This window comes from Zootoca vivipara, chromosome 14, assembly GCF_963506605.1.
Source record: "Zootoca vivipara chromosome 14, rZooViv1.1, whole genome shotgun sequence".
Classification (NCBI taxonomy): Eukaryota; Metazoa; Chordata; class Lepidosauria; order Squamata; family Lacertidae; genus Zootoca; species Zootoca vivipara.
Window position 1 is genome coordinate 47,368,651 of NC_083289.1, and position 18,709 is coordinate 47,387,359.

The following is an 18,709-nucleotide window of genomic DNA, read 5'->3' on the forward strand; positions in this document are numbered from 1 at the left end:
CACTGCGAGAAGCAAAGCTACAGGGAACCAGGCAGAGGGCCTTCTCAGTAGTGGCACCCGCCCTGTGGAACGCCCTCCCACCAGATGTCAAAAAGAAAAACAACTACCAGACTTTTAGAGGACATCCCTGTTTAGGGAAGCTTTTAATCTTTAAGACAGGGGTTCCCAACAAAATTTTCTCGAGGACCCCTCATCAAGCCACTATTGTGACAAGGACCCCGCGAACTGTAGCTTCCGCGAAAAACAACGCTTTGTTTACAAACACTACTGTTTTGCAAAGAGGCAGCGCACGCCAGGGAGGAGGGAGGGGAATGGAGAAGACAGGGTACCTGCGCAGTAGCGCACAAATGAAGCCGACGCGCGCAAAGCATATTGGGGAGGTGAGCGTTAGTAGAATGCGCGCACTGCCTCTTTGCAAAACAGTAGTGTTTGTAAAGTGCCACCTAACGGCATACAGCAGAACTACTGCCTCTATCTAATTCTAGTTTTGCGCTAGACTCTGCTCATGCAGGAAGCGGCCAAAACAAAAATCTGTTATCATACGAAATATATTTAATATATTTTTTATTCTAATAGCATCTTGCGGACCCCTCTGGCATAGCTCGCGGACCCCTGGGGGTCTGCGGACCACCTGTTGGTAACCACTGCTTTAAGAAATTAGTGTATTTTAATATTTCTGTTGGAAGCCGCCCAGAGTGGCTGGGGAAACCCAGCCAGATGGGCGGGGAATAAATAAATTATTATTATTATTTAATGTCAAAGGTGACACAGTCGCTTCTACAGCCCCAAACACCCACACACATCCCAAATCCATGCCCTAGGGAGCAGTTGCAGCAACAGGGAGCCATGTCCCCCTCCACCAATTTATGTAGCTTCCACCAACAGGCTGCACACACACAACCAGAGACTGTGCCTGCATTGAAGCTGCCTCTGCTCTGCCCCTTTTCAGTCCCCTCCTGGTTCTGTGAGACAGTGGTACTGGAGAGGGTGGAGAAGCACCCAGCCCTTCACTTGCCTGACCAGCCTCTTCCTCCTTTTTTTTAGCCATCCTGTGCTCCAATCCTAAAGCTTCCCCTGCCTCTGAAACTTGCCTCCAAGCTAGTACAGATCCCCACAAATCACTAGTCCCCCTCTCCCCCAGTGCACACTCATTGGCTTTCTGCCATCTAGCTCAGTAATTCCTACACTGACTGGCAGCAGCTATCCAGGGTTTTAGACAGAGACCCTTACCAGCCCTGTGTGTGTGTGTGTGTGTGTGTGTGTGTGTGTGTGTGTGTGTGTGTGTGTGTGTGTTGTTTTGCAATATTTGGTGACATGCAGATTTCAAAGGATGGCCGTGTTTGGGGTTTGCACGGTTTGTTTATTTATTTGGCATATTAAATTTCCTTGGAATATGTTAACTATTGTCTCAGAAAGCACGAATTGGGTAGGCTCACCTCTCAAATATGAACCAAATCAATTTCCTACCCTATCCTTAGAGAAAATGCCTCTTTAGCCCAAAGGAAAATCTTCCACGGTCTGAACATTTGGCAGTTTTTTTCAGAATTCAACTGGTTTGAAGATTTCCCTGATTTCTGCTTCTTTTTTTCTTTCTTCTCCAAATGACTTTTTCAGCCTGCATTTCAGAACAAGATGTTCCCTCTTTGAGCCTGAGAGTCTTTGACAGATAAGTCCTTGGAGAGGCCGGGCTCTGAAAAGCCAACTCTTTCCTCGAAACGGTTCTGCTCATTTCACTGAGCTAAAGAAACTGTCCCCAAAATTTTTTCACTCATCGGGATATAAAGTTTTCGGGGAGCTCTGAGAAAGAGGGTTGTTGTTTTTCCTGGAGGCTGTTTGGAAGTAGTTCTCAAGCAGGCGGCTTTGAAATACAGATTCTTGTCCCTAATTGCCAAGCCTCCATCTTTTGATAGGATTGTGATTACTTGGGATAACAGGGTCCCGTTATCTATTGAAGCTCCTTCAATATACAGAGTGAGCAGCGTTGGCAAGAAATTATCCATACGAAAGAGCCAAAAACATTCTAAAACAATTAAGATTAACAGAAAAAAAGAGATGGAAACACATCAATAGCTACATGCCTGGAGAGGCTTGCCAAAACAAACGTTTTAAACGGGCGCCGAAAAGAGTGTCAATATGCAGGGAGTTCCAAAGTGTAAGGGCTGCCACACTCTTATCAATTTTGTTCAGGTATGGAATGGGTATTATGTGGCACTTGTGGCATTGCCACTTCTGCAAATCAAAGTGGTTCAGTGGGCACATCTGGGGGTAATGTTAAGGATGGCATACACAATCCCTCTCACAAATTGTCAAGGCACCACTGTGTTCCTTGCTAGCTATCACAATAAGGTTATCCCAGGAGTGTGTGTGTGTGTGTGTTTATAGTAATAATAATATTATAATTATTATTTATACCCCACTCATCTGGCTGGGTTTCCCCAGCCACTCTGGGCGGCTTCCAACCGAATATTAAAAACAGTACAGCATCAAACATTAAAAACTTCCCTAAACAGATCCCTAAACTTCCCTAAACCGCCTTCAGTTGTCTTCTAAAAGTAAAATAGTTGCTTATTGCCTTCACATCTGCTGGGAGGGCGTTCCACAGGGCAGGTGCCACTACCGAGAAGGCCCTCTGTCTGGTTCCCTGTAACCTCACTTCTCGCAATGAGGGAACCGCCAGAAGGCCCTCAGTGCTGGATCTCAGTGTCCGGGCTGAATGATGGGGGTGGAGACACTCCTTCAGGTATACAAGACCGAGGCCGTTTAGGGCCGTTTAGGGTTTATAGGTGTTGCAATTCCTCCAATAGCAAACTCAGATGGTGACGGCTGAGAGCCCTGGCGCCAAAGCAGGCCCAATGGAAACAGAAGGGAAATGTCTGCAGAAATGTTCACAGAACTGCCCCCTCCCCATGCCAAACAAAAAACAAAACAAAACACACCCACAGGAGTGTGGCAGTCAGTAACCACACAGTTAAAAGATGGAGTTAACTCTTTATTAACAAAAGCATGATCTCCACAGACTTGGGCTGAATCTACACATATTTTTTTAAAAACGCTGTGAAAATGCTTTAAAAAAACATTTTGAAATATATATTAAATTGGGTGTTGGCTCGCTAGCACCATCTAGTGACAGATTTGTATAATGCACTTAAAACATTATATTTGTAGCTGTATAGCTGAGTCCTCGGTTGAGTATCTGGCCTAATGTGCACAGCAGTTCATTCCCGGTGGTCTTCCTCCATGAGAGTCAGTTGGCGAGACTGAAAGTCCCTCCCTCCTCACAGCCGTCTAGGTCCCTTCTGACCACTCATTGTTGTGCCGCCACCCCTCCCCTGGCTCTGAGCCTTCTTCCCTTGATGGTTCCCCAGTCGGTTCTTCCAATCGTTCCTCTGCATCCAGCCAGTGCATGACACTAACACAGAGACAAACATACACGCCTCGCAACACCCCCCGAACATGCTCAGCAGCTATGAGTCTTTGTTGGAAAAGTAAATGGGTGATGGAATGATTCAGTCCTGTTCAGCTAATATCCTGGATTGGTTGACACGCTGAGCAGAAGTACTCCTGTTATTGGGTGATGACACGCTGCAGCATTTTGTTGCAGGCCGTGTGTGTGTGTGAAATATTCTCCCCTGGCAGCTCAAGGGTTCCTCATCATGAATTGCCTCCCTCTTACTCGCTGACTGTACTATTTAGTTGAGATCGCACAGTATGAGCTGCGACGTTTATAAGCAAAACAAACATCTGCAGGAGAGAGAATACGGAGCCATCCAAAAGAAAGGAAAGAAAGAAGGAGAGGAGGAGGAAGGAGGGGGAACTAGCTACGCAGGGTGCTCTAATCTGGAAATGATCGTACTCTGGAGGGTGAAATGAGGTGGCAATCAGTGCTACTGCTACACCCATCAGGCTTCCTTAACTTGCTTATAAAGCCCAAATCCAGAAATGATTAATCTCAGGGTTGCTTTCATGGGATCATCATCCCTGAGAGGCCACCAGTGGCCCTCTGAACATCGGAGTGCGCTGGAGTTAATTGTACAACGCCAAAGTGTGCTCCGTGGTTGTTTCCTGTTAGCAGATGGAACTGTTGTTTCATAAACTCTAGTTTATGGAACAACATTCTTCTGTTGGTGGAAGGGGAAGGCAAGTCTGCATTGGATGTCTGTGAGTTCTAACATTAGGATAGAGGGAGGGAAATGTTTCCCATGAGGGAATGTGGCCCAGAGCCCCCTAAAAACTTCTTCCCCACTCCTGATTTAGAGATTCTTGAAGGACAATCCCCTCTCTTCCCCGTTCTGTTTTCTGGGAAAGGCTCCGGCCTTCCCTTGAAAGATGGGTCGCTCAAAGTGGCGAGCCACCCCATTTCCCCCCAAATCCTCTCGTTATTGATGGGATTTGTGAACTGGTGAACTCTTTGTTCTGGCTTGCCGCTGGGCTTCACCCTCCCCCTTCCCTCCCTCCCTCCCACTGCAAAGGGTGCCAGAGAGAATCTCCATAAAAGTCTATTAGTCGGGATGAGTAATGGTTTGACAAAACAAATCCCTATAACCTCTCCTGAATCATCTTGGCAGTAATAGAGACTGTGTGTCCGTTTTTTGATTAAACATTTCCAGGGCTCCAGGAGTTGGAGGGAGTAAACAGTTGCAGCCAATAGCAGCCCCCAACCTTCACCTCTCTCTGCCCACCCCCCCCAAAAAAAACAGACTTTTGATATATCTGTTAGTCCAACAAAGTTGTTGCCCAGAAACAGAGGGTCGACTTGTCATTGCTGCAAAAATGGCATACCCTCCAACATTTCTCCAATGAAAATAGGGATGTTCTATTCCATCATTATGATTTTAGTATTTATATCCCACCCATCTGACTGCGTTGCCCCAGCCACTCTGGGCAGCTTCCAATATATACAAAAAAACATAATAAAACATTAAGCATTAAAAAAAACCTTCCCTATATAGGGCTGCCTTCAGATGTCTTCTTAAAATTCTATAGTTACTTATCTCCTTGGCTCAGGGGTTGCATAACTCCACCCCCTCCAACATTTCTCCGGTGAAAATAGCAACATCCTAAGGAAAAGCGGGACATTCCTGGATCAAATCAGAAACCAGGACAGGGTCTGTAAATCCAGAACTGTCCCGGGAAAATAGGGAGGAGGAGGAGGAGGAGGAGGAGGAGGAGGAGGAGGAGGAGGAGGAGGAGGAGGAGGAGGAGGAGGAGTTCAGACTTGTTATCCCGCCTTTCACTTCCCTTAAGGAGTCTCAAAGTGGCTAACCATCTCCTTTCCCTTCCTCTCCCCCAACAAACACTCTGTGAGGTGAGTGAGGCTGGGAGACTTCAGAGAAGTGTGACTAGCCCAAGGTCACCCAGCATGTGGAGGAGCGGGGAATCGAACCCGGGTCACCAGATTACAAGTCCACTGCTCTTAACCACTACACCATGCTGGCTCCCTGGGGCTTTTGTGGTGTCAGCAAAGGGCCTGGAAATTGCCATTTCTGGAAATGTTGTCAAAAACAAGGTCACCCAAATGAGGCGTTTGTGTTCCTCCTTTATAAGGGCCTCATCCACGCTGTAATTTAAAGCAGGATCAGACCTTTTGTCTCTCTCTCTCTCTCTCTCTCCAGAGCTCTCCCCATGAAAACTCACTCTTTACCACTGAATCGGAGCAAATGGCAGTCTGTGGAAAACCCAAATTGCTGTTTGTTGTGCTTCAGCTTTAAAAGAGCAGCTTTCTCACGGGGAAAGCTCAGGAGTGGGGCATGGGGGGAGAGCACTCAAACACGGAGCTTTAAAGTGCAGAAAGATGCCCAGGGAGCATGGGGCAAAAGCTAAGTGTGGATAAGCCCACTATTGTGCTTCAAAATGTGTCCTCCCCTGAATTTTTCATTGGAGTTCCTAAGTGAAGTAATATATGCAAGAAGGCATATGCTAGGATAAATCATGCCTATAAGCAGTGCTTTTTTTCTTCTAGGAAAAAAAGTCCCCCCCCCCGAAAAAAGCACTGCCTGTTAGTGCCTGTATCTGTGAAAACAACATGCAAAAAAAATGCATTCTATTAGGCAGAATTCCTTTGGGGAAGCATTTAGATTAGGCCTACAAAAATGTGTGCATTAGGAAAAAGTTACACTGCAATATTGATTAATTTTCCTGAGAACCTTTTTTTTAAAAAAAGAAACACACACACACACACACTAGTGTGGAAATGTGGAAAACTTAATTCCAGGTTGGGAAAAAAAATGTGAAACTGGGGGATTTCTTCCATCCCTGGAGCTTTTAACCACTGCTGCCACCTAGCTTTGAAAGACCTTCAAGAGCCGCTCCTCTCGCAAGCCTCAAACCTGGTCTTTCAGTTCAATTTCACCCAGAACACATTGCTCAGCTGATCCCGGATCAATGGATCTGAAACTATGCTCCCTAATGCTGTGCTGTATTGCATAGCCTCGTCCCTGAAATCAGAAGGCTTGCTTCTGAGATAATGAACATAGGATCTGAGTGCAAGGAAGTATCATAAAAAGGAAAAATAACTTTTGGCACTGCATCTAAAGGGGATCCATTTAGCTCGCCTTGTGCTCCTGGACATCTGTTTTTAGGAAGCTGGAGAAAGCAAGCTTCTGCCCTTTGGGGGGGGGAAGGCAAAAGCCAGAAGGGGTGTCCTTAGCATTGCCCTCTCTCCCGGGAACAAATCTGTGCATCAGTCACGGCCGAGGAGAGCGGTTCATATTGAAGAGCCTGCGTTCAAGAGGCCAACCCCCTAAGCAAGTCATTACATCTCCCTGCCATCACTCTCGCTTGCCTTTCATTGTTATCCGGACATCTAACGGGCTCTCCTCTCCAGTGAGACCATTTTGCTTCACGATTAAAATTGAGAGCCTCCCTTCTCCTCCACCTCCCTTTTCTCCATCCGTCTAATTGGGCAAGGTGTAATCCATCTGACGGGGGGGGGGCTTTTCTGAGGGGAAAAGGAGGCTTTAGATCTGTACGCCACAGGTAGACGGGTCTCATATGCGGCTCGCGCTGTTGCTTCCTTCTCTTTGGGGGGGAAGCTGGTAATTGATCTAATCCAGCCTGGCATAAACGCCACTTGAAATAAGATTGCGCTCTGCTGAGTGGAGCCGAGAAATGGGGAGAGCAACGACCAAAGCATTGATACTTTGAGCGAGAGCCCTCAGAGATTAACAGGGAGTGGAGAACCCCGCCCCCTAAGAAACAGCCCTTGACATGACACATCTCACAGAAAATTTAAGGGAAAGGAGCCCTTATCGACAATTCAACCAGCCAATTTAGGGTGAAGACAGACACCATATTGTACACCAGGGGTCCCCAAACTAAGGCCCGGGGGCCGGATGCGGCCCAATCGCCTTCTCAATCCGGCCCGCGGATGGTCCGGTAATCAGCATCTTTTTACATGAGTAGAATGTGTCCTTTTATTTAAAATGCATCTCTGGGTTATTCATGGGGCCTGCCTGGTGCTTTTACATGAGTAGAATGTGTCCTTTTATTTAATATGCATCTCTGGGTTATTTGTGGGGCATAGGAATTCATTCATATTTTTTTTAAAAAAATATAGTCCGGCCCCCCCCACAAGGTCTGAGGGACCGGCCCCCTGCTGAAAAAGTTTGCTGACCCCTGTTGTACACAGTGGCGACTATAGAGACTGCTGGGAAGGAAGGCTGGGAGGCCAACAGCAGGTGGCGCCAGAGGCAAAGACAGGCGTAGCCAACTCATTCTAGTTCCACCCCCCATCCTCCTCCCTGCTGAATTCTACAAGGGCAACACCGACAGCAAGGAAACTAGCAGCCCCTGCCACTCTCTGGAGGGGGTGTAAGAATGAAGGCAGCAAAGTGGGGGTTGGCTGCGGGTAGTGTTGCAGTGGCCCAGTCACCGTAGTGAATCAGCTTCCTCTGGATGTCACTTTTTAGTTTTCTGCGCAAGCTCTGGAAGCAAGGAGCAGGGAACATTCCTACGAGATTCCAGCCTGGCATGGGGAACCAGAAAGTAGCTGAATGGGGATGGGAGGGGGGGGTTGATTGGCTAGTGACTGTGATCTCACTAACCTGCAACATACTGGGGCCTATGCCGCCATCCTAAATGCTAGATCTTATTGTTAAAATATGCCCTTGTTGCAGGGGTCTTGTTTTCTTTTAATATACCCAAGGGTAGTTGTCTTTCAAGTGATGCTTAAAAGCTAATGCATCATTCCCCTTAACCATGGTATTGATTCACCTCCTCGCCTGCATTACTAGCACTTGAAAGCCATTTAAACTATTTCCTGCAATTGGGAAGAGAAGTGGGGTGGGGTGGGGTGGGGATGGAAGGCAGGAAGCCCTTACTGATCCAACCTGAGCCATTGCACTAATCGCTTGAGTTGCTGTTGTTGTTTTTGGTTGTTGTTGTGTGTTTTTAAGCTTCTCATTTAGCGATTACTTTCTTAGTCATGCGTAAGCCCTGGAAATCTAATATGGAAGCCAGTAATCCATTAGTTAAACAGATTTAGTTATACAAGGGGAGGGGGTTGTGTAGTCCGGGGAGTAAAGTAATAGGTTCAATCTGCGGTACTGTATGAACACATGTAAACCATAAAGCTAAAAATAAATTAAAAAGTGGACCTCCAGTGTTGCAACATGGAAAGATCCTCCCTTTTAAAGATGCTCTATTCGAGAGGTAGACAGAGGTGCCTGTCAGATGTTAGCGACTGGCCCAATCGCCGCCTAAATCCGGCCAGCGGACTGTCCAGGAATCAGCATTTTTACATGAGTAGAATGTGTCCTTTTATTTAAAAATAGCTGTACCCCGCCACGTGTTGCCGTGGCCCCTCCCCCCCAATCCCCGGCACATCCCCGTGAGTGTCTCGACCCCCCTTCCTGAACCCCCTTCCTCCCCCCCACCCCTCGGTTCACCCCTGTGGCTCCCCCCACCCCCTACCTGTATCCCCCCCCGGTTTATCCCTGTGATTCCCAGCGGGGTCCGGTCTACCTCTGATGGTTGTGGTGGGGTGGTCTCGGGGCGGCCTGCTCCCTGTTGGCGGCGTGATCTCCGGGGAGGCCGAGGGTTGTGGAGCAGGCTCCTCCCTGGGGATCGGTCTGTTCTCGGGGTGGGTGTGATCTCTGGGGTAGGGTGGGTCCCGGGGTGGTGGGGGTTGATGAGGAGTGGATGGGATTTTGGCAGTATTTTTGTTGTAGGTGAGTTTGACATCCACTGGAGGGCGCAATTTTTTTACAGAAATCCAGGTTTATTTACCTGCCCTAGGTGTGTTCTGTCCAATGTAAGTCCATATAAACACTCCCACAGCCGCATGTGAGTTTGTGGCCAAATTTGAAGCCGATCGGGTATGCGGTTTTGGAGAAAAGTGTGCTTTAACAAGCATGGACCCTCTACATTTCTATATATATAGATGCATCTCTGGGTTATTTGTGGGGGAAATGAATCCGTTCATTCGCACGCACCCCCCCAAAAAAAAATAGTCCAGCCCCCCACAAGGTCTGAGGGACAGTGGACCGCCCCCCTGCTGAAAAAGTTTGCTGATCCCTGGTCTGAAACATCCGGTCATTTCAAGAGGGGCTTGTACCCCACAGCAGTGCCGTCCTGGAGCCCAAGGCATTTCTCCCAGTCAGCCTGCAGCTAACCTGCCCGAGATGGATCCCCATCTTTCTTCCCTTCAGTCTTCTTCCCAGCACACCTTGCTAAAAACTCTTTTCCTGTTACCCTGGCAACCTTCCAAATCCCCAGTCGCTGTTCATACCTCAGGGCAAGGGGGGGGGACAGTTATCTTGCATTGCCAATGGCCCTCAATGGGGCCATTGTTGCTTCCATATTGTTTCTTAATGGCCCTAGCCACTGGCGTATCAAGGGGTGCGATAGGGGCGGGCCACCCCGGGGGCCACCCTGGAGAGGGGTGACGCTCGGCGCCCCCCTCCTGCGACTCCCAAGCCGAGCGCTGCCGCTCCAGTGCCGCACAGATGGTGCCGGGATCCTCTGCTCGTGCATGCAGCCGCAAATGGAGGATCCCAGCGGCACCATCCCCGTATGGGGCTGGAGCATAGCTGCCAAGTCTCCCGTTTTCCCCGGGAAATCCCCGTTTTTCCAGCTGTCCCCAGCCGAAAAAATGATTTTTGTTTTTGTTTTTCCCCGGTTTATTCTGGCGCGGCGGCCATTTTGGAACTGGGCGGAGCATGCTCAGAAGCGACTTTTGATGCTGCTCTGCCCAGTTCCAAAATGGCTGCAGCGCGACTTCTGGTATGCTACTTTCGGTCCGGTCCCTTATTTTTCAGAGAGGAACTTGGCAGGTATGGGGCTGGAGCAGTGCCACTACGTAGCGCACTTGTACAGCGTCGCTACGTACCATGCATGCATGGTACATAGTGATGCCACACATTCATGCTACGTAGCGTTACCCCGCCCCCGGGTGCACACCCCCGAATTTTTTTGGGTTCCCATGCTTCAAGAAATTGGGGATTCCTCGCAACCGTCCACTGCCGTCTTTTTTCTAAAGTTCAAATCGTCTCTCCGAGTTCATAATAATCCAGATCTTTCCCTTACAGTCACATAGATGTTTTCCTCTTTCAACCGATTATTTCCCAGCTGCTGAGATAAATGTCAAACAAAGTTTCACAAATGTTCTTTCTCCTGTGTGAGTTAATCAGTCCAGCCTCCCCATAAATCTTCTTGGTCTGGAGCGTCCCTATTGCGTCGACTCTCAACACGAAGCAGCGCCATCTTAAAAAAACTCAAATCACTTTCGTTTTCTCTCATAGATTAACGATCTTTATAAAATTTACAGCTTTTCCAGGCAGAAGAACCAGACCTCACACCATGCATAGACTCTTGGTAAATTAATGGATCTCCTTGCCCTATAGCTGAACTTAACTTCAGGTCGCTGCTCCAATTCAAAGTGCGTCACAACTCATAAATCCTCCGAACGCGTCCAGGCACTCCTCCCATCCAACTAGAGGGGGACTTTTCTCGTCAGCAACTCCTCATCTTCAAAAAATATGCTCAATAACAACAGTTTATAAAGTTCAACTCACACAGTCTTTTGCTTCTCTTTCACTCCAAACAAGCCAGGACATCACGTCTGGGAAGGTACGAAGTAACTCATATGAAAAAAAAAAAAAGACTCGCTTCCCTTATCGCTCCGTCCCCATCAATTCTTCTTCCAGATGAAATACAGCCTTTAACTCCTCACCCTCAGCAGCATAGATTTCTCGGCAGTAAACAGCGCTTCTGCCCCTCCTTCTGAAGTATGTCCATAGATTTAAGCCTAATTATATTCTTTAATCATGGAAATCCCCGCCATGCAGATTAGCGTCCGGGAGTCCTGGCCCTCGTAAGTGCTTCAGCCCAAGCTCCCCCCACTCCATAAACAGACGGAGTGGGTCTGGGGGCATCGCGGGCCAGCGGCCCCTCTCCGTAACCCCCGGAGAGGGTAGGGGGTTGCCATTTACTCCCCTAGCAACCGCCAAATTCCTTACGAAGGTCAGAGGGATGGAAAACAGGTCCGCCATTCCTGCAGGCGGAAACCGGAACCGACTTTTAGGTTCCTTTAATGGGTCTTCTCTGAGTAACATGTCGTTAGATAGGTTACTTCCAAGTAAGCTCTTAGGGGAAAGCGTTCATTCAAAAGGCATGCATTAGTGAAAGTAGCATACATAATATAATATAATATAATATAATATAATATAATATAATATAATATAATATAATATATGCATTATATGAAGGGAAATTGCTTTGCAGAAATGTGTATATTTATTTATTTATTCAATAAATTTATATGCCCCTTGATTTAAAAAAACAAACAAACCTCAAAGCAGTTTACACAAAAAAAAAGGAATAATACCAAAACATTATTGCAGGGCGGGGGGAAGAGAATTAAATCAACTATTTAAAACGTTCGAAAAAAAAGAAAACCAGCAATAAACTTAAAAAACACACCAGCCTTTCTGGGTTTTTCGTACAGATTCAGAGTACAGTGAAGGCACCTGCCTGGTATCAAGAGGAAGGGAGTTCCAAAGTTTATTTGACAAAATTGCATGCAAACGTTAGGGGTGGAAATCCACCCTTGTGGCAACCGATTTTTATGGGGGACTTGAAAAGGAAAACATTCCAAGGTGATGCAGAAATGTGCAGACTGGGGAAAATGAGAATGTGGTGGACTCAGCCATCCTTAATTGTAAGCCTGGCTTTTCTTCGGAGTCTTTGGAGGCTCATTATCTTTGACTGTGAGCTGAGTCTTCACCCACTTTTTTCTGGTAACTGCTGCCTCATTAGCTTCACACAATCGTCGGGTGCAATCATTTCCTTTGCTGTTTACTTCACCCAGCATTTGTACCGAGATGGAAAGCTGCGTAGGTTGCTGTAGTTCTAGTTTCAGGTTGAATTGCTCATCTTCCAACGTTGTGTATGCCATCAAAAATGCCAGCAGTGCCCTTCAGCTCTCTATATTGGACAAACAGGCCAAACCCTACGCCAAAGGATACAAGGACATAAATCTGACATCAGGAACCACAAGGCAGAGAAACCAGTAGAACACTTCAATCTCCCAGAAATACTTTAGTTGATATTCTTGCATAGTAGGGGGTTGAATGAAATTAGGATTGCCATATTTCAAGTTGTTGAACTTTCTTTGCAAAATGTGCACACAAAAAAGAGAGAGAGAAGTTTTAAAGCTGGGGGGGGGGGTTTCTGCCAAACACTTCTGATATGAACTGCCAAATGCCTGGGTTTTCCCGGACATTTTAACCGATTCTCGAAAATTCCTCCCGGACACTATTTTCGACAGACAAATCCGGCTATCTCCAGGAAATTCCAGACGTATGGCAGCCCTAGACTAAATGACCCTTGGGGTCCCTTCCAACTTTATAATTCTATGATTCTATACTATAAATTTAATGCTGTATCATACCATTTCAATCAGTTTTGTTTTTTCCCCAAAAGGACACCTAAGAAGTGTTGTTTGAATTCCATAATTTAACCTATGCGCCTTGTGAAGAAGGGCTTTCTTTTCTCTGTCCTGAGAGCACCATGATGATAGATAGATAGATAGATAGATAGATAGATAGATAGATAGATATAGATAGCATAGGTGCCAACTCCCTGGGGCTCTGGGTGCCCAAGCCATAGCTGCCAAGTACCCCATATTTCCCGGGAAACCCCTGTTTTTGCTTACCTTTTCCCGGAGGTCTCCCGTTAATTTCCCTTATTTTTGTTCCTGTCGGCGGCCATTTTTCTGGTGCCACTTTGCCCATCTATGGGCACCAGAAAATGGCCGGCGCCGACACCGGAAGTTGCGTCTACGCACTTCTGGACATGCGTAGATGCAACTTCCGGCGCCGGGCATTTTCTGGTGTCCATAGATGGGCAAAGTGACACTGGAAGTTGCGTCTACACAACTTCTGGTGTCGCACGGCTGCCAATCCCAGATTTCTCTGCGGGGTACTTGGCAGCTATGGCCCAAGCACCCACAAAATTCCCCATAAGGGGTTTGGCACCCACAAATTTCGGTGCCAGCACCATGCCAGTCACAGTCACAGGACCAAGCTGGCACTCCAGATAGAGAGATAGAGAGGGACTTCCAACTCAGGATAACACTTTATGGATTTGACGAAGTGAACTATCATTTGCCAAACTTTATGGCATAATAAATGTGTGTCTTTAAAAATGCTTCAATACACCTTGCTGTTTTCAGCTGCCTCTTAGATATTGCACATGCAATGCAGGCCGCACCCTGCCCCCTTTTTTGTGCATGGCTAGGTCTTTGCTACAGCACAGTACGATACTAGCCCCATAAATCAAACCCACTCACTTCCATTAAAAACAAATTTAAGGAGACAAACGCTTCTTCTAGGCTGTGAATTAATCTGAGTTACCTCCTGCTGCCTTTTGCAGGGTGTGTGTGTGTGTGTGGCATTTTGTGTGTTTCTTCTCAAATTAAAGGTGTTTTTTCCTCCGACCCTCTGTGTTTGTCGCCCTGATCCGCCATCTCTCAGATCTTGGCTAATGTGATAATGATCTCTCGTTATTTCCTGGCTATTAACATGCTGCCTAATGAGTGATGAAAATGGAGAGGGGAAGCTATTTTGAGGCAGGAGATGAGTCACGTACGGAAATGGACAACCGAGATCCATACGCATGGTGGAAACGGGAGAGACTTCTGTTCTCTTGGAAAGTGAGCTGGGGCAGAGGTCTTCTGGTGGTTGCCTGCCTGCTGACTCTGTGCCCTGGCTCTCACTGGAGGATGGAGAACTGGAACTCAGTGTGCGGTTTCTGCCCAAATCTTTAAGGCTCAAATCATTACTGTGCATAGATATCAAGGACTGGCAGGGTGCTGGTGAATGTGCACCGAGGGAAGGGTTCTAGTTTATCTCCACAACAACCTTGTGAGGTAGGTTAGTGAAATATACTTGGAGTCGAGAGTGAATTTCATGCTCTTTATTCAGCTAGTAGTAGCAAAAGAAGAATGGCTCTTTCCCCAAAATGTCTGCTATATACAGTGGTACCTCGACTTACGAAGACGATTTGTTCCGCGGTGCTCTTCGTAAGTCGAGGTTTTTGGCTGTCGAAACGCCCGTTCTGCGCATGCGCGAAGCGAGTTTTTGGCACTTCTGCGCATGCGCAGATCGCGCACGCGGCGAAAAGACTTCCGGGGTTGTTGACTTCATAAGTCGAAACCTTCGGAAGTCGAGGCATTCGTATGTCTAGGTACCACTGTATATACATTGTTTACACAATGGGCCTTGCATGATTGACTACTTCAGGGCTGCTCCTATAGGCCAATCAGGTGGCTGACTCGCTTCATCCAGGAGCCTGATTGGCTGCTTCTGCAGGCCAATCAGGTTGCTGATTCACTTCCACCTGGAGCTGGATTGGGTGGCTCCTGCGGACCAATCAGACTGCTGCATCCTGGATCCTATTGTTCTAGGATTCAGCTCAGTACATTAACAGTTATGCTATGAGAGAGCGACTGGCCTAAGGTCCCCCGGTGAACTTCTTAGCAGGGATACCTGCACTCAGGTATCCCTGGTCCTTAGTCTGACATTCCTGCTATATCAAGTCATATATTTATACCTCATTCTTCATTTTCCAATTCCTACTATTAAGGGAAGAGCCATACCTCGATCGCAGAGCAAGCAAAAGGTCCTGCCCTAGGAGAAACTGTGTTGTTGTTTTGCAGCCTAACCTACCTCGCAGGGTTGTTGTGAGGATTAAAGGTGATTTGCAGCAGTGGTAGGGAGTGAAATGGATTCTGCCAGGTGAAGGTAAAGCCAAGGAAATCTTGGCCCGTGGTTGCAGAATGGTCCCTGGATTTTGCCCAAAGCAAAGTGTGCCGAAATGATGCTCTTTATTATCCATCTTTATAATTTAAAAAAAAAAACCTCATTTTCTGAAATGATATAATTGCAGTTGATTTACAGGATAGAGATTCACAAACAGTGGCGATTTCGCAAACAGCGCTGATTCCAAAAGAGCGTTCTGGTTGCAATGTACATTCCAACAGAGCGAAGCACAGTCCCAGCTGCCCGCAAAGCTCTTTAATTAGATAGCTTCTCTTTTCTCCCATCCATCAATCTGATCACGCGAGCTCATTTTACCATCATCAATCCCTTAAACTTTTCTTCAATTACCAGGGTCCTCTGGAGACGTCTGTTTATAGGGGAGCTCAATTCTTGCTCTTACAATTAAATTGCTAAATCGTTCTTGAAAACTCTTTGCCTACCTAATCTTTTATATAGCTGATTTAAAAAAAAAGTGGATTTAGATGTAAATCAACTCCAGAGAAGAAACATTCGATAATTTGTTTCACTTTCCACCCAATAACTATTTTTCCAGGTCCAACCACATATGGTTGACTGGCATTCACATCTGGACATTTGTGTAGGACCAGCTCTACCGTTAGGCAAAGTGTGATGTTTTTGACACCAGCATTCAAACTTGGTCATTTACATAGAGCCGGCTCTACCATTAGGCAAAGTGAGACACCAACATTCAAACTTGGACATTTGTGTAGAGCCGGCTCTACGGTTAGGCAGAGATGCCTTTGTCCACATGACAATGACAGCCCTTTAGCTGAAACGAGCCTCCCCCGATCAAATGCAAGTGGAATACCTCATGAGGTTGCAGATTCTTAACTACAGTGGTACCTCTGGTTAAGAACTTGATTCATTCCGGAGGTCCGTTCTTAACCTCATCATGGGGCTGAAACTGCCTTGGTCGCACTGGTTGATGACCTCCGGCGGGCTAGGGACAAAGGTGAGAGTTGTTTCCTAGTTCTGCTGGATCTCTCAGCGGCTTTTGACATCATCGACCATAACATCCTTCTGTACCGTCTAGAGGGGTTGGGAGCTGGGGGCACTGTCATGCAGTGGTTCCGCTCCTTCCTCCTGGGCCGTGTTCAGAAAGTGGGGGGGATGAGTGTTCAGACCCCTGGGCTCTCACTTGTGGGGTGCCTCAGGGCTCTGTCCTCTCCCCCATGCTTTTTAACATCTACATGCAGCCACTGGGAGAGATCATTAGGGGGTTTGGGCTGGGTGTTCATCAGTATGCGGATGATACCCAGCTCTACCTCTCTTTCAAATCAGAACCAGTGAAGGCGGTGAAGGTCCTGTGTGAGTGCCTGGAGGTGGTTGGAGGATGGATGGCGGCTAACAGATTGAGGTTGAATCCTGAACAAGACAGAAGTACTGTTTGTGGGGGACAGGAGGCGGGCAGGTGTGGAGGACTCCCTGGTCCTGAATGGGGTAACTGTGCGCAGCCTGGGAGTCATTTTGGACTCACAGCTGTCCATGGAGGCGCAGGTCAATTCTGTGTCCTGGGCAGCTGTCTATCAGCTCCATCTGGTACGCAGGCTGAGACCCTACCTGCCTGCAGACTGTCTCGCCGGGGTGGTGCATGCTCTAGTTATCTCTCGCTTGGACTACTGCAATGCGCTCTACGTGGGGCAATCTTTGAAGGTGACCCGGAAACTACAACTAATCCAGAATGCAGCAGCTAGACTGGTGACTGGGAGTGGCCGCCAAGACCACATAACATCAGTCTTGAAAGATCTACATTGGCTCCCAGTATGTTTCTGAGCACAGTTCAAAGTGTTGGTGCTGACCTTTAAAGCCCTAAATGGCCTCGGTCCAGTATACCTGAAGGAGCGTCTCCACCCCCATTGTTCTGCCCAACACTGAGGTCCAGTACCGAGGGTCTTCTGGCGGTTCCCTCGTTGTGAAAAGCCAGGTTGCAGGGAACCAGGCAGAGGGCCTTCTCAGTAGTGGTGCCCGCCCTGTGGAACGCCCTCCCATCAGATGTCAAAGAGAAAAACAGCTACCAGATTTTTAGAAGACATCTGAAGGGAGCCCTGTTTAGGGAGGCTTTTAATGTTTAATAGATTATTTTATTTCATTTTTCTGTTGGAAGCCGCCCAGAGTGGCTGGGGAAACCCAGCCAGATGGGCGGGGTATAAATAATATATTATTATTATTATTATTATTATTATTATTATTATTATTATTATTACCTGAAACTGTTCTTAACCTGAGGTACCACTTTAGCTAATGGGGCCTCCCGCTGCCGCTGCACCGCTGCCGTGTGATTTCTGTTCTCATCCTGAAGCAAAGTTCTTAACCGAGGTGCTATTTCTGGGTTGGCGGAGTCTGTTACCTGAAGCGTCTGTAACCTGAAGCGTCTGTAACCCAAGGTACCACTGTACAAGTGTTCAGGAAAATGTCAGCTAATCAATGGATGTTTTACTATGCCTATGGGAACTGTTCAAACTCTCTGATATGGAATTATAGCTACATGGAACCTCCAGGTTCAGAAGCAGTATATCTGTTAATATTCTATGACAAACAAGGAAGAGGGCTGCCTTCCTCTCCATCCTGCTTGTTGGCTTGCCACAGTCACTTGGTTGTCCATTTCAGGAACCAGAACGTCAAACCTATAACGTCTGAATTAGCAAGACTGTTGGGGATTTTGTGAGAGATGCCTTTTGGGTCTGGTTTGCGGGGGACCATAGAGATGTTGGCAACAATTCTGCACTCTGCCTTTGCTCATTGTCGTTTCCTGTTCTCCCATAGCCGGACGAGTTGACAAATGCCCTGGAGATCAGCAACATTGTCTTCACGAGCATGTTTGCCCTGGAAATGCTCCTGAAACTACTTGCCTTTGGCATCTGGGGATACATCAAGAACCCATACAACATTTTTGATGGCATCATTGTTGTGATCAGGTAAGCTGGTCTGTTTAATTGCATCTCCTGAGAGGGCAAGACTGTGTACACAATCTGGGGCTGGAGACAGTCAAAAGCAAATGCTCTTTCCAATTGGAAGATGTTGCCAGAACTTGTATTTCCTTGCTTGAAATCAACAATGGGTTTACTTTTATCCCTCCTCCCTCCCGGTCCCTTTTTCCTTTTGTGCTGTGATTTTTAGACCGCAAGCCTGAGTGCAGGGGTCATTGGGAACCTGCTCTGGGAACCTTTTCCCAGCTGTGGAGAAGGATAAAAAATGTACAGAAATGAGTCAGATTGGGAACGAAATCTTTCTTGAACAATGGTGACAATTGAGCACACAACTGAGGCTAGCTTAAGGAGTGCAACCAGTGGTAGCTGGTGGCCATTGGAACTGGTAGGGTGGAAGGCGTGGAGATGAACAGTAGGTGGAGCTAGAGACAATGGCAAGCAGAGCCCAATAATTATAGTTTTGCCCCCATCCTCAACCCTGCTGAGTTCCTCAAGAGCACT

General features: G+C 47.2%; 1 protein-coding gene across 3 annotated transcripts in view; it reads left to right on the plus strand.

Moving 5' to 3' along the window:
- Positions 1-18,709, plus strand: part of CACNA1H (calcium voltage-gated channel subunit alpha1 H) — a 172,502-nt gene that overhangs the window by 68,649 nt on the left and 85,144 nt on the right. For all 3 annotated transcript variants that reach the window (XM_035130681.2, XM_060282381.1, XM_060282380.1), the window contains one exon: positions 18,045-18,196. In XM_035130681.2, the coding sequence (XP_034986572.2) occupies positions 18,045-18,196 (152 nt within the window). The remainder of the gene's footprint in view (positions 1-18,044; positions 18,197-18,709) is intronic.